The sequence below is a fragment of the Hypanus sabinus genome, chromosome 9, assembly GCF_030144855.1.
Source record: "Hypanus sabinus isolate sHypSab1 chromosome 9, sHypSab1.hap1, whole genome shotgun sequence".
Classification (NCBI taxonomy): domain Eukaryota; kingdom Metazoa; phylum Chordata; class Chondrichthyes; order Myliobatiformes; family Dasyatidae; genus Hypanus; species Hypanus sabinus.
In genome coordinates, this window is record NC_082714.1 from 157,140,994 (window position 1) to 157,157,620 (window position 16,627).

A 16,627-nucleotide genomic window follows, 5' to 3' on the forward strand; every position below is an offset into this window, starting at 1 on the left:
TCTCTAAGAAACGATGAGAACTTTGGAGAGGCATTCAAAGGAGGTACGTGAAAATGATTCCGGGATTAAAAGGCTTGTTACATGAGGAGCATTTGATGGCCCTGTATCTGTACTCACTGGAATTCAGGAGAATAAGCAGTGACCTAATTGCAACAAAAAAATCTTGAAAGGCCTCGAAGGAGTGGACATGGAGGATGCTTCTATGGTGGGAGAGTCTAAGACCAGAGAACACAGCCTCAGAATAGTGGGACGTCCTTTTAGAACAGAGATGAGGAGGAATTTCTTTAGCCAGAGAACAGCGATTCTGTGGAATTTATTGCCACAGGCAGCTGTGGAGGTCAAGTCATTGGGTATATTTAAGGCACAGGTTGATAGATTCTTAATTAGTCAGGGCACGAAGGGTTACTAGGAGAAGGCAGGAGATTGGAGCTGAGAGGGAAATAGATCAGCCTTGATGAAATGGTGGAGCGGACTCGAAGGGCCAAATGGCCTAATTCTGCTCCTAAACTTTATGGTCTAAGAAACCTGCAAGAACAGTTATGTTTATGAGCACTTAAAAAAGAGCCAGGAGATGAGAGATGAAACAAGGGGTGGGAGAGGAAGAGAGCACTGAATGAACAGGCAGCAAACAACCCAAAACATCAGATGGCCTAAATAATGTATGTACTTTGCACAGGCGACCTCTCAAAATTCAAAGTAAATTCATTATCAAACGACGTATATGTCGCCATATACCCCCTCAAGACTCATTCTCTTGCAGGCAATCACAGTAGAACAAAAAAAATACAGAAGAATCAATGAAAAACTACACACATAAACTGACAAACAACCAATGTGCAAAAGGCAAACATTGCAAATCCAAAAAGAATAATGATAATAAATAAATGATATTATAAGTAATTAATAGTGATAACATGAGCTGCAAAGTCCTTCAAAGCTAGCGCATAGGTTGCTGAATCAGTTCAGTGTTGAGATGAGTGAAGTTATCCACTCTGATTCAGCATCCTGGTGGCTGTAGGATAATAACTATTCCTGAACCTGGTGGTGCGGGAAGTCTCCTGTACCTCCTTCTCGATGAGAGCAGTGAGAAGAGAATGTGACCTGGATGGTGGTGGGGTGGGGGTCAGGGGTTGTTGATGACAAAAGTTATGGCTGTTGGAAATTTCCCTCACATAATTCAAAAATGACTACCCAAAAATTTGAGATGCAGGATAAGATTAAAGATTAGCTTAATTTGTCACACATACATTGAAACATAGTAACATGGGCAGGTTTGCGTCAATGTACTGTGATCACTATGTTTCTGGCACTAACATAAGAAATTCACATGGGAAAATAAACTAACAGCATTCATTTTCCCCTTCAGCTGTATTTTGCGATCCTGCAGACAATTGTGATATCAATTGTTTTCTTGGAATATAACCCCACCCCTAATACATGGGTTGACTGTACGTTGCATCAAAGGGGTTTTACCTTGCAAGTGCACTTCTTAGGAATTCGGAATCCATGCTGATTTTATCAACCAGCAGGTTGAAGTCTTGCTGGACCTCAAACGCCTGAGTGAACAGCTTCATAGGTACTGGCGATGGGAACAGACTGAAGGGGGCATAGCAGATTGTCTGTAGTGAAAGATCCAATGTGTGACATCAAATTTATCAACGTTAGGATCATAATTAATACAGAACCTGGCAAAAAGGCAATTAAAAGCACTGGATATTAAAAGTTAAAAATGATAGAAGCAGACCTCCGGTTTTTCAGCACATATTTTAAGAGATGACAAAGCATTGGTTACTGACCCAATTCTCTCAGGTCTGTACTTAAATATTAACAACTTGCATTTAAGTCATTAAACATTATATTATATCTAAATATCGAAACATATAGTGAAACGCAGCGTTTGAGTCAATGATGTGCTGGGGGCAGCTCGCCAGTCATAATGGTTCTGGTGCTAACATAGTATGCCTACAACTAGCTAACCCTAATCTGTACGTCTATGGAACGTGGGAGGAAACCACAGCAGCCAGAAGAAACCCACGTGGCCACAAAGAGAATGTATAAACTCCTTCCAGACAGCAGCAAGAATTGAACCCCAATTGCAATTGCTGACACTTTTAAGTATTCTGTGAACTGCTACACTATCTGAATAAAGGCAAACCAGATATTTGAATGTGTACAAAGCTGTGCAAATAGCTTGGGTACATGTATAGCTCGGGTGCCTAAGAGTTTTGCATGGTACTGTATTTGTCACTGTGGAGCAGAGAGTATATCTGTAAACGTGGTGGGACCAAAGGATGTTGGGATGGCAAAAGTGGAACCCCATGAGAGGAGTGTGGGACAGGTGGAAGTGGTGGAGTACCAGTAGCGAGGTGTGGTGTGGGGGCAGACACACTTGTCCCTGAGACACCAGTTAAGGTCATTTGATTCCAAACAATTGGTTTATTGATCATTACAGAATGTTTCTCTGGTGCTTCCCACTTCCCCCGCTCCTTCCCCCTCTTCCAACCACGATTCCCCTATTGCTGCCTCCTTCCCACTCAACCACAAAAGAGACCCATATCAGAGTCTGGTTTATCATCACTCACATATGTCATGAAACTTGTTTTTTTTGTGGCAGCAGTACAGTGCAATACATTAAAAAAAAATGACCACAATACAGTGCAAAAGTCTTAGGCACCCTAACTATATACAGGCTGACCTTCACTAATCCGGCACCATTGGGACCTGGGCAGTGCCAGATTAGTGAAGATGCCGAATTACAGAAGGATCACATTAAGCAATAGCTGACCGCCTCAACATACCTTTAAAATACCATGTAAATCAGTACAAGTTAGATAATAATGAAACAGAAATATTAAATGAGTAGCAAGTGAAATTTTAATAAAGTAATATATTGTACAGGCACAGATAAAATAAAGGGTACAGGTAAATGTACAGGTATTAACTTGTACAGAACAGCTGAGCACTTCCACTTCTAAAGTGAGACATTTAATATACTTTCAGGCAAAGTTACATCTTTGCAAAAGTGGAGTTGTCAGGATTATCAACATCTTCATCTTGAAAAATGAATGAAGCGTCAGGAACTGGTGCTGAAACTGGCAGTAACTTACATCTGTGGGTTCCGGCAGCATTAGAGCAGCTTAACAAAGTCACACAATCTCTCGATGCCTAATACCCTGTTGGCAATTCTGTATCTGCTGTTGTTAGTGTTCTTCTTGGTGTACATCTCCAATACAAAGCACTCTCATCAGCATTGTACACCTGCTCGGGGCTTAATTTTTCCATCAGAGACTAATTTGGCGAACTCGTCAACAAACTCTGCTGCTGCTTCCTTGTCTGTTGAACATTTTCCACCACACAGTGCACAAAACTGTAAGCCATGACTCTACTTGAACTGATGAAGCCAGCCTTCACTACAGTCACACTCATACTCTAGTCCTAGTTCTTCATGAAACACTGCTTGTTCCTTCACCATATCTCCAGATAGTTCAACACCTTCACTTACACGAAGATTAAACCACGTTTATCAGCACTTTATCTAGTTCTGAACTTCTGTCTTCCATTGTTTTCCTTACACACATCTGTTTCTTTGAGCCACTATCTGTTTCTTTATAGCATACACTGTGGAGGAGCCAATGTTGTAACACTCGCACAAGCTTTTCACCGATACACCGCTGTCCAGTTTTTTTTCAAGAGTTCAACTTCATCTTTAATGGATTATGTGCGGTATTTTCGCTTCACAGCACGAGGTGCATTTCCTTTACTCACTGAGGCCATAATTTGGGCTAAAAAAGAGCAAATGATATTAATATATGCAGGAAAACATGCAGGAATCACCTGTTTGTGTTGACAAGAGCGTGCCAACACGTGAACAGACCTAGCACAACCAAAACAACGCGCAGCAGATTGGTACAGTGGCCTGGAAAATTTGAAATTACAGTTGCCCGGATTATCAAAGGAACCGGATTACAGGTAGTCGAATTAGTGAAGATCAACTATATATGTGCCTAAGACTTCTGCACAGCACTGTAAACAGGGTATTAACAGAATTGAAAACTGAATGAGTCTATGATGTAACACACAAGAAAAAGTTGGCCTACATTCAATATGACCATGGATGATCTGCTCCACATCTCATCTCCTCTTCTTGAAGCATAGACTCACACCACACAAAAAAAACAGGCCGCTACAGCCCATCTCATCCATGCAGACTGTGACAACATACCTATGCTGTTCCGAGGTACCTGCATTAACTCTTTTCACCACTATTCCTTTCCAGTTCAAGTACCTGTCTGGTTATGGTTGTCCATCATGTCCACAATGACATGAGACCTGTGTGGCAGAGTTTTTAAAAACGTGGAAAAGCTGATGTATGGGGGCAGTTCCATTCTCTCAACCTCAGAAGTCTGAGCCCAGTGGTACAAACAAGCATCGCAAACTGGGGTCTTCCTCGGTTACAGTGGATGACAATGATGTCTTATGTACCTTGCCGTGCCCTTTGCTTTCCACGGAGCATTGCAGAAGCACCTTCATGGTCGTTGGATTCCACTGTAGATCTCATTTGCCTAGCCCGGGGGTCGGCAACCCGCGGCTCCGGAGCCACATGTGGCTCTTTTACGTCTGTGTTGCGGCTCCCTGTTGCTTTGGGAAATAATTGGTCAGTATTTAATTAAAATGTATTTTATGTTAGTTTGTTAGTTTTTGAAATGTAATTCTAAATTTGAAGATTATGGTGATCTTGTACAATCTAAATAAGACGTTGTGGCGAACTTTTCCTGACACATCCGAACCGGCTCACAATTAGCCAGCGTTCAGGCTAAGGGAGATAGCCTACGGGGGTTTGTGAGTACGTGTCTTTTGCAGCATCCGCGCCCATGGGGGGGGCGGGTTGAGGGAGGCTTAAAAGCAAGGCTGTTTAGTTTGAATAAAGCTATCTTTGACTGCAGTTTACTGACTGCGTGTAGCACACCGCTACAACGTGTTTTTATCGCTGGCTGTCCAGAGGGGAGGTGCTGAAACGCTTTGTCGCGTGTCTGGAAGAAGTGAAAACTTTCCTGGGCAGCAAAGGGCTCACCTTTCCTGAGCTGGAACAGCCAGAGTGGCTGGAAAAGCTACACTTCATGGTAGACATGACAGCGCACCTGAACATGCTGAACACAGCTCTTCAGGGGTAAGGACACACAGCCCTGCACATGTTGGAGGATGTTTTGGCATTCGAGCGCAAGTTGACAGTGCTTGCCAGAGATTTACAGAAAGGCACATTGTCTCACTTCCCCAATTTGAGAGAGTTCAAACAAGGTCACGACATGATAAACTCGGAGTATTTACATTCTGCAATCATCGCAATGCAAACATCGTTTGAGAAATGCTTCTGTGAGTTCAGAGAGGAAAAAAAACACATTATCCTTCCCGGTCACTCCCCTAAGCATCGATCCATCCCTACTGAATACGACTGCATTGTCAGGTGTGAGTCAACCTGACCAAGTATGATAAATATTTTAATTGCCTATTATTTTTCAGGTTGACAGCTGGCTGACATTATTTTTGGTTTGCTGCTGGTGGCAAATTTAAGTTTGGCGTTTTTCATAAATACAAGAAGGACTCAAATAGACGTTGAGTATTTTACTTAAAATTAACCTTCAACCCAACGTCTTTTTTTTGGAGTTCAAAATGTTTTTGTTGCATGCAGAAATGTAATTTTGTTTTCTCTGCAGGAGTTCATCAATTTCATAAATGCAACACATTATAGTTTGTTTATACATAGCATAAAGGCAAAACAAAACGTTGTATGCAGTGTTATTTCATTTTAAATGTCAAACGGGTTTTGCGGCTCCCAGTGTTTTCTTTTCTGTGGGAAACGGGTCCAAGTGGTTCTTTCAGTGGTAAAGGTTGCTGACCCCTGGCCTAGCCTGCCAGAGCCAACTTCACGTGCCAAGACAGACACGTTCCTACCCCATTGGGGTATGAGGCTGCCAGCTATCCTCACCTGGTTTAGCCTGCTTGTTGAAGCAGTGTACCGGGATGCAGCCACTTTCACATGCAAACAGCTACTTAGAGCCACAGGTGATAGCTGAGTGTCGCTGGGGACCAAAGATGAGTGAACTGCTCTAGAATGGACATGACAAGTCCCTTCACCAGAGGAACCAAGCCTCCCTGGCCACTCCATCCACTTGTCTAATTACATTTTAAATATTATACTAGAACCTGTATCCAATGCCTCCTTTGACAGTTCAGCGTGGATATCCACCACCCACTGTGTGAGAAACCTACCCTTTCAGATCTCCTTTAAACCTTTCGCTCTCACCTCAAACCTGCGCTTTCTAGTACCAAATTGCCCTGCACTGGGAAAAAGATTTTGCCCATCTAGTGTCAGTTCTCCATGGCCATCAATACCAAGATCTTTCAAAAAAATATCTCTCTTCCCTTCTCAAATACCTCCAGGGTTGAGAATTGAGAATTGCCGAGGCTTAGCACCCCTAAACCTTGGTGAGTGTGGCGGGGTGGAGATGCAGATCTACCAAAGGAGGTGCAAAACACTCTTCCCTCCACTAGCCTGCAGATCACCCTTGGGAAAGGTGTAGCACGCGCTTAACGTCTCCCTCCCCCCCCCCCACCATGATCGCCTACATCAAACATGTCACATAATGAACGAAACCTTGATGAGACCATACTTAGAGTACTGTATACAGTTCTGTGTACAGTAAGATGAACACTGTCTCACAAACTACCTCGTTATGATCTTGTACTTTATCATTTACCTGCACTGCGCTTATCTGTAGCTTTTATACTTTATTTAACGCGCGGGATCAGAAAAAGCTACAAAGGGTTGTAAACTCAGCCAGTTCCATCATGGGCACTAGCTTCCCCACCACTGAGGAAATATTCAAATGGTGATGCCTCAAAAAGGTAGCATCCACCATAAAGGAACCTCATCACCCAGGACATGCCCTCTTCTTATTGCTACTCTCAAGGTGATATAGAGTACAAAGACACAAAATGAATGTTTTAAAAACAGCCATTTCACCTCTGCCATCAAATTTCTGAACGGCCCATGAACACTACCCCACTATTTTTTTGCACTACTTATGTAACAGATTTGGTTATAGTATATCTTATGTATTGCAAAGTACTGCTGCCACAAAACAAATGTCATTGTAAGTAGTTGTTATTATCAGAGTGTATAAAATGTCACTACATACAAAGCTGAGATTCATTTTCCTGTGGGCTTACTCAGCAAATCTATAGAATAGTAACTATAACAGGATCAATGAAAGATCAACCAGAGTGCAGAAGACAACAAACTGCAAATATGAGGGGCAATTGACAAGTTTGTGGCCTAAAGTAGAAGGAGTCAATTTTAGAAAACCTAGCACATTTATTTTTCAACATAGTCCCCTCCTACATGTACACACTTAGTCCAGCGGTCGTGGAGCATATGGATCCCTTCTTTGTCGAAGTGGTCCACAGCAGGGGTGATTGATAAGTTTGTGGCCTAAGGTAGAAGGAGATGAGTTATTAACTTCAAACTTTCTGCATAATCACTCAAAGAGTTGAACTGCACGTGCATGTAATGAGAGTGTCTTGGACCTCCAGCTGGTCCACAGCAAGGGTGATTGATAAGTTTGTGGCCGAAGGTACAAAGAGATGAGTTGTACAGCTCTCATTATATGCATGTGCAGCTCAACTCTGAGTGAAAATGCAGAAAGTTTGAAGTTAATAATTCATCTCCTTCTACCTTAGGCCACAAACCTATCAATCTTCCCCTGCTCTGGACCACTTCTGGAGGCCCAAGATGCCGACTTCTACAAGGATGGGATCCGTGTGCTCCACGACCGCTGGACTGTGTGTGTAAGTGTAGGAAAAGCAAATGTGCTAGGTTTCCTAAAATTGACTCCTTCTACCTCAGGCCACGAACTTATCAATCACCCCTTGTACAAATATAAATAAGTAGCAAAAAAAATAATGGCACCATAAAATAACAAGATAAAGAGCCCTTAAAGTGATATCATTGGTTGTGGGAACATCTCAATGGATGGGCAAGTGAGTGTAGTTATCCCCTTCATTCAAGAGCCTGATGGTTGTGGGGTAGTGGCTGACATATATCAGTGATAATAAACCTGATTCTGATTCAGTATTGTTATTATTTTACCTTATTCTAGCTCAATGCACTGGGTAATGATCTGATCTGTATAAACAGTAAACAAGGCAAGCTTTTCACTCTATCTTGGTACATATATTGTATTGGATACAACAGGGACTTCTAACAGACCCCTGAACAGGTACATGGAGCTTAGAAAAATAGAGGGCTATGGGTAACCCTAGGTAACTTGTAAAGTAAGTAAATATTTGGAACAGAAGGGCCTGTATTGTGCCATAGTTTTCTACGCTTCTAAATGTGGCAATAATAAACAAATAACAGTACACATGTCTGAAAGTACTGCAGTGTCTAAACATCAAAGAAAAATATCATTGACTGTAATGGGAATGACAAGAGGTTTTGAAAGATGCTGCATAAATGGAGGTTCTGCTTTGAGAGACGTCCAAGACACAGTGTTTAGGCAGAATAGATAAGCTAATGAAAGCTTATATCACACATTTGACCATGAATGAACTGCGTATCATCAAAGTGAAAGCCCACGCTCCTCTGAACTCACCTCGCTGCTGCCTGGATCCTCTTTTGTCCTCATGAGAATTCCCTGAAGAAGGGCAGCATCCTTAGCAGCAAACGCCAGGTGCTGGATGAGACCACTGTTCAGCAGGACCTCGTCAACTGCAAATGGGATCAAAAGCTGCAGAACAACAGAGCAAAAACAAGAAATAAATCACTCCAAGACATCTGAATTGTTGCTCCTCTCAACTTCCCATCACTACCTTTGGCAAACAATGCAGGAATATGATTCTGCAGCCACCCATACGTGACTCTGATTTGGATGGGAGTTTGTGTTGGAGTCAAAAGAGAAGAAGGATAACGTCATCCTCCAGAACACGCAATTGTTACCCATTCCCCCATAGTCAGGAACATCTCAGGCCCAGCAGTTAACCATGTGAAGTTGGAAGATTTGTGCCTTCATAGTCTTGGATGTAATAAACCATGGCACATATCTCAAAGAGCCGACCTTTGGAATACACTGTAGTTAAAAATTTCTATTGGGCCAACACTAGAATACCACATCAACTGATATATTGCAAATCTCTCCAGCAATGACGTTCAGCTGACATCATTGGAGAAATGTTCGGGCATAAAATTAAATTAATTCTATATACACTCAGTGGCCACTTCATTTAGGGATACCTGCTTGTTAATGCAAATATCTAATCAACCAATCATGTGGCAACAAATCAATTCATAAAAGCATGCAGAGACGGTCAAGAGGTTCAATCATTGGATTAGACCAAATATCAGAATGAGGAAGAAATGTGATCTAAGTGACTTTGACCGTGGAATGATTGTTGGTGCCAGATGGGGTTGTTCAGCATCTCAGAAACTGCTGATCTCCTGGGATTTTCATGCACAATAGTGTCTAGCATTTACAGAGAATGGTGCAAAAAAAACACACCCAGTGAGAGGCAGTTCTGTGGATGAAAATACTTGTTAATGACAGAGGTCAGAGGAGAATGGCCAGAAGGGTTCAAGCTGTCAAGAAAGTGACTGTAGCTCAAATAACCATGTGATACAACAATGGTGTGCAGAAGAATGGCTTTGAATACACAACACATCAAACCTTAAGAGGATGGGCTTGAAAGTTGTGTTTGCAATGCTGGTGAATGACACCCGACTGGTGAATGAACCCATCTAGCCATTCTCCTCTGACCTCTGTCATTAAGGGGTGTGGGGAGAGGAGGGGTGTATACTTATTTGTGAAGAGATGGGGCCATTCAGTAGTCAAGTCAAGTCACTTTTTATTGTCATTTCGACCATAATTACTGGTACAGTACACAGTAAATATGAGACTGTAGCGGTGTGCTACCCACAGCGCTGGAATAACGACACACAGACGGTGAGTTGCAGTTGCATAAAAGATTTATTCAAACATCATGGCCTCGCTTTTAAGCCTTCCCATTTCAGCACTCCCTGGGTGGGAATGCTGTAGGGGGCGCATATTCACAGTCCCTTCCCGTGCGTGGGCTTTTCCCCTTGCTGGTGAAGAAGGCTTGGCGCCCTCTTTGGGACCGGCCTCAATGCCAGTGCGCGCGATTTTGTGAGCCGGTTCGAGTGCGCTGGAAAGTGGGTCACCACATACCCCCCCCCCCAAACCGGCGATACACCCCCTAATGTCCACAGTTTGAGTCAGTCTCTGTTTGGGAGGTCTGCCTCTACGCCGCGGTGCCTGAGCCCCAACCGGCTGCGCCTTCCACATGGGCTGGTTTGAGTCGGTCCACTGTGAAAACCTCCTCTTTCCCCCCAATGTCCAGCACGAACGTGGACCCGTTGTTCCTGATCACCTTATATGGCCCCTCTTAGGGCCGTTGTAGTGGTGCCCGATGTCCACCCTGGCGTACATAAACAAACTTACAGTTCTGCAGGTCCTTGGGTACACAGGTCAGGCTCTGCCCATGCTATGAAGTGGGTATGGGGGCCAGGTTGCCGAGCCTGTCACAGGACTGCTGCGGGTTCTTCCTCCTGCCCCCTTGGGGCTGGTATGAACTCCCCGGGGACGACCAGGGGTGCATCATACACCAACTTGGCCGACATGGTGTGAAGATCCTCTTTGGGCGCCGTGCGGATTCCGAGCAGGACCCAGGGAAGTTCGCCCACCCAGTTAGGCCCTTTGAGGTGGGCCATGAGAGCCGACTTCAAGTGACGGTGGAAACACTCCACTAGTCCGTTCGACTGTGGGTGGTAGGCAGTTGTGTGGTGTAGCTGTGTTCCCAAAAGGCTGGCCACAGCTGATCACAGGCTGGAGGTGAACTGGGCACCTCTGTAGGAGGTAATGTGGGCTGGTACACCAAAGCGAGATACCCAGGTTGCAATCAGTGCTCGGGTGCAGGAGTCGGAGGTGGTGTCAGTGAGCGGGACTGCCTCTGGCCATCTTGTGAACCGGTCTACGATAGTCAGGAGGTGCTGCGCTCCTCGCAACACGGGCAGGGCCCCACAATATCCACATGAATGTGGTCGAAACGCCAGTGGGTGGGGTGGAACTGCTGCGGCAGGGCTTTGGTATGCCGCTGCACCTTGGCTGTTTGGCACTGCATACACGTTTTGGTCCATTCACTGATCTGCTTGCAGAGTCCGTGCCAAACGAACCTGTTGGAGACCATCTGGACGGTTGTCCTGATGGAGAGGTGCGCTAAGTTGTGAATGGAGTTGAAAACTCGCCGCCACCAGGCTGCCGGGACAATGGGGCGAGGTTGGCCAGTAGCTACGTCACACAGTAGGGTCCTCTCACCTGGGCCTACGGGGAAGTCTTGGAGCTGCAAACCAGAGACTGCAGTTCTGTAACTAGGGATCTCATCGTCTGCCTGCTGCGCCTCCGCCAGTGCTTCATAGTCTACCCCCTGGGACAGGGCCTGGATGGTAGGTCTGGATTGTGTGTCCGCCACGACATTGTCCTTTCCCGAGACATGCCGGATGTCCGTCATGTATTCGGAGCTGTAGGACAGATGTCGCTGCTGGTGGGACGACCAGGGATCGGACGCCTTTGTGAATGCAAAGGTGAGCGGTTTGTGGTCTGTGAACACGGTGAAGGGCGCGTTCTAAGAAAGGTACTTCTAAGAAGTACCTGAAATGCTGGATTGCCAGGTATAGTGCCAACAGCTCCCGGTCAAAAGCACTGTATTTGAATTTGGGTGGTTGTAGGTGTTTGCTGAAGAACGCCAGGGGTTGCCAGTGACCCTCGATGAGTTGTTCCAGCACTCCACTGACTGCTGTGTAGGATGCGTCCACTGTGAGGGCGGTAGGGACGTCCGTTCTGGGATGCACTAGCATTGCGGCGTTTGCCAAGGCTTCTTTGGTTTTAACTAAAGCAGCTGCGGCCTCTTCATCCCAGGTAATGTCTTTGCCCTTACCTGACATCAGGGTGAACAATTCGGGCTGCTGAGGGGAGGAAGCGGTGGTAGAAATTCACCATACTCACGAATTCCTGAAGGCCTTTGAGTGTGTTGGGTTGGGGGAAGTGGTGGACCGCATCTACCTTGGCGGGCAGAGGGGTTGCCCCGTCTTTAGTAATCTTGTGGCCCAGGAAGTCGATGGTGTCGAGTCGGAACTGGCATTTGGCCGGGTTGATTGTTAGGCTGTATTCACTCAGTCGGGCATAGAGTTGGCAGAGGTGGGACAGATGCTCCTGACGACTGCAGCTGGCTATGAGGATGTTGTCCAAATAGATGAATGCAAAGTCCAGGTCGCGTCCCACCGCATCCATGAGCCGCTGGAACGTCTGTGCGGCATTCTTTAGGCTGAACAGCATTCGGAAGAATTCGAAAAGGCCGAACAGAGTGATGAGTGCTGTTTTGGGGATGTTGTCCAGATGCATCGGGATTTGATGGTATCCCCGGACGAGATCTACCTTGGAAAAGATCCTTGCGCTGTGCAGGTTTGCTGCAAAGTCCTGAATGTGCGGCACAGGGTAGCGGTCCGGTGTTGTAGCCTCGTTCAGCCTGCGGTAGTTGCCGCAGTAGTTGCTTTGGGCACCATGTGCTGGGGGGAGACCCATGGGCTGTCGGACCGCCGTATGATCCCCAATTCCTCCATCCACTTGAACTCCTCCTTCGCCAGTCGGAGCTTGTCCGGGGGAAGCCTTCGAGCATGGGTGTGGAGGGGTGGTCCCTGGGTTGGGATGTGGTGCTGTACTCCATGTCTGGGCATGGCTGCCGTGAACTACGGTGCCAGAACTGATGGGAAGTCCGCCAGGACTCTGGTGAATTCGTTGTCGGACAGCGTGATGGAGTCCAGGTGTGGGGCTGGCAACTTGGCTTCACCCAGGGAGAACGGTTGAAAAGTCTTGGCATGGACTAGTCTCTTCCCTTGCAGATCGACCAGCAGGCTGTAAGCTCGCAAAAAATCAGCCCCCAGGAGTGGTTGGGCCACGGCGGCCAGTGTGAAATCCCACGTGAACCGGCTGGAGAACTGTAGCCGCACCGTACAGGTGCCGTAAGTCCGTATTGTGCTGCCATTTGCAGCCCTCAGGGTGGGTCCTGGTTCTCTGTTGCGGGTGTCGTAACTTGTCGGAGGTAAGATGCTGATCTCGGCTCTGGTGTCGACCAAAAAGCGGCATCCCGACTGTTTGTCCCAGACATACAGGAGGCTATCCCGATGGCCAGCCGCCGTAGCCATCAGCGACGGCTGGCTCTGGCGTTTCCCGGGAAGTTGCAGGGCAGGCTTCTGTGCCCCACTGCTGGTGGTAGAAGCACCATTGTTCATTGGCCTCCGCACTCCTGCCTCGGGGTTTTGTGGGCTCTGCTGCCGGGCCTAGTCTGGTCTGCTATTGGACGCGTGGCTTGGTGATCTGTGTGACGGACGCCCCACTCTCCTTCTTGGCTTTCCACAGCACATCTGCTTGGGCCGCCACCTTCCGGGGGTCCTGATGAATGCATCTTCACTGTACAGATGTTCCAGGGTTGAGTAAGTAAGACAATGAAATGGCAGTTGCTGTTGACCTATCGTGATGGTCGACAAATTGCAGCAGATCCAAGTCACTTCTCTGGTGGGAATTGATAAAGTTTTATCACCAACCTCTCAAAGCATTTCATCACAGTGGATGCAAGTGCCACATTGCCCCTTTTATGTACTTAATTCATAGAACATAGAATAGTACAGCACAGTACAGGTCCTTCGTCCCACAATGTTGTGCCGACCCTTAAACCCTGCCTCTCATATAACCCTCCACCTTAAATTCCTCCATATACCTGTCCAGTAGTCTCTTAAATTTCACTAGTGTATCTGCCTCCACCACTGAGTGAAAAACCTGAGTAAAAAACCTTCCTCTAATATCCCCTTTGAACTTCCCACCCCTTACCTTAAAGCCATGTCCTCTTGTTTTGAGCAGTGGTGCCCTGGGAAAGAGATGCTGGCTATCCACTCCATCTATTCCTCTTAATAACTTGTACACCTCTATCATGTCTCCTCTCATCCTCCTCTCCAAAGAGTAAACCCTAGCTCCCTTAATCTCTGATCATAATCCATACTCTCTAAACCAGATAGCATCCTGGTAAATCTCCTCTGTACCTTTTGCAATGCTTCCACATCCTTCCTATAGTGAGGCGACCAGAACTGGACACAGTATTCCAAGTGTGGCCTAACCAGAGTTTTATAGAGCTGCATCATTACCTTGCAACTCTTAAACTCTATCCCTCAACTTATGAAAGCTAACATCCCATAAGTTTTCTTAACTACCCTATCTACCTGTGAGGCAACTTTCAGGGATCTGTGGACATGTACCCCCAGATCCCTCTGCTCCTCCACATTCCCAAGTATCCTGCCATTTACTTTGTACTCTGCCTTGGAGTTCGTCCTTCCAAAGTGTACCACCTCCCACTTCTCCAGGTTGAACTCCATCTGCCACTTCTCAGCCCACTTCTGCATCCTATCAATGTCTCTCTGCAATCTTCGACAATCCTCTACACTATCTACAACACCACCAACCTTTGTGTCGTCTGCAATCTTGCCAACCCACCCTTCTACCCCCACATCCAGGTTGTTAATAAAAATCACGAAAAGTAGAGGTCCCAGAACAGATCCTTGTGAGACACCACTAGTCACAACCCTCCAATCTGAATGTACTCCCTCCACCACGACCCTCTGCTTTCTGCAGGCCAGCCAATTCTAAATCTACCTGGCCAAACTTCCCTGGATCCCATGCCTTCTGACTTTCTGAATAAGCCTACCGTGTGGAACCTTGTCAAATACCTTACTAAAATCCATGCAGATCACATCCACAGCACTACCCTCATCTATATGCCTGGTCACCCCCTCAAAGAACTCTATCAGGCTTGTTAGATATGTTCTGCCCTTCACAAAGCCAAGCTGAATGTCTCTGATCAGACCATGATTCTCTAAATGCCCACAGATCCTATCTCTAAGAATCTTTTCTAACAGTTTTCCCACCACAGATGCAAGGCTCACTGGTCTATAATTACCCAGACTATCCCTACTATCTTTTTTGAACAAGGGGACAACATTCGCCTCCCTCCAATCCTCCGGTACCATTCCCGGGGACAATGAGGACATAAAGATCCTAGCCAGAGGCTCAGCAATCTCTTCCCTCACCTTGTGTAGCAGCCTGGGGAATATTCCGTTAGGCCCCGGGGACTTATCCATCCTAATGTATTTTAACAACTCCATCACCTCCTCTCCCTTAACATCAAAATGCTCTACAACATCAACCTCATTCATATTGTCCTTACCATCATCAAAGTCCCTCTCATTGGTGAGTATGAAGAGAAGTACTCATTGAGGACCTCGCTCACTTCCACAGCCTCCAGGCACATCTTCCCACCTTTATCTCTCATCAGTCCTGCCTTCACACCTGTCAAAATGCCTTGGGGTTTTCCTTTACCCTATTTGCCAAGGCCTTCTCATGCACCCTTCTTGCTCTCCTCAGCCCCTTCTTAAGCTCCTTTCTTGCTACCCTATATTCCTCAATAGACCCATCTGATCCTTGCTTCTTAAACCTCATGTATGCTGCCTTCTTCCACCTAACTAGATTTTCCACTTCACTTGTCACCCATGGTTCCTTCACCCTACCATTCTTTATCTTCCTCACCGGGACAAATTTATCCCTAACATCCTGCAAGAGATCCCTCAATATCAACCACATGTCCATAGTACATTTTCCAGCAAAAACATCATCCCAATTCACACCCGCAAGTTCTAGCCTTTTCGTCTCATAATTTGCCATTCCCCAATTAAAGAACGATCTGTCTGGATGGAAGGCAAATATAAGCTTTTCGCGGTATCCCAGTACATATGACAATAATAACCTGGATAATGTCATGAGCTGTACTGGTTTGGAACACCCATTCCCCAATGTTTTATCCAAATACAAATTGGGGTCTAGATCAAAGCATATTTCAGGCTTTTGTCAGAATTCAGACACTGTTATTCAAGTACGAGTTTGGCATTGGTCCTGGTTTATTATAATCACATGTACTGAGATGCAGTGAATAGTTACCTTGCATACTGTTCATACAGATCAACTCACTACACAGTGCATTGACACAGAACAAGGTCAAGCAGTAACAGAATGCAGAATAAAGTATAACAGCTACTGAGAAAGTGCAGTACAGTAGACAATAAAGTACAAGATCACTTATTGTACTAGGGAACTATGTAATAATCTTACAACAGCAGGATAGAAGCTGTCCTTGAGCCTGCTTTCAGGCTTTTGTATCTTCTGCCCAATGGAAGAGGGCTGAGGATCAAACGAAGAAATCATAGGGGTGTGGGGGCAGAGGTAATGGGATGGGGAGAGGGAGGGGGCAATAGGAGGTATAGGAGGAGTAGGGGACCTCTTAATCTCATCCAGTGAGAATATAGATTCTGTACCAGATTTGTCTTCAGGTAGATCAGTTTTAACTGGTCTCATGGTGCACAATGAGTTTTTAAATACATATCCCGTTATTTTGAACACCAATTCCGTGTGGCCTTTCAATTTGTTCCTACAATTGGGTTATTATTGTCACCTGTACCAAGATA

At 45.8% G+C, this 16,627-nt stretch overlaps 1 protein-coding gene across 2 annotated transcripts in view; it reads right to left on the reverse strand.

Annotated features, from left to right (window-relative positions):
- The window catches only part of gss (glutathione synthetase), a 112,535-nt gene that overhangs the window by 83,166 nt on the left and 12,742 nt on the right, over positions 1–16,627 (reverse strand). For both annotated transcript variants that reach the window (XM_059980919.1, XM_059980918.1), the window contains exons 2-3: positions 8,652–8,786; positions 1,474–1,619 (exon numbers count right to left, since the gene is read on the reverse strand). In XM_059980919.1, coding sequence (XP_059836902.1) covers positions 1,474–1,619; positions 8,652–8,786 — 281 coding nt within the window. The remainder of the gene's footprint in view (positions 1–1,473; positions 1,620–8,651; positions 8,787–16,627) is intronic.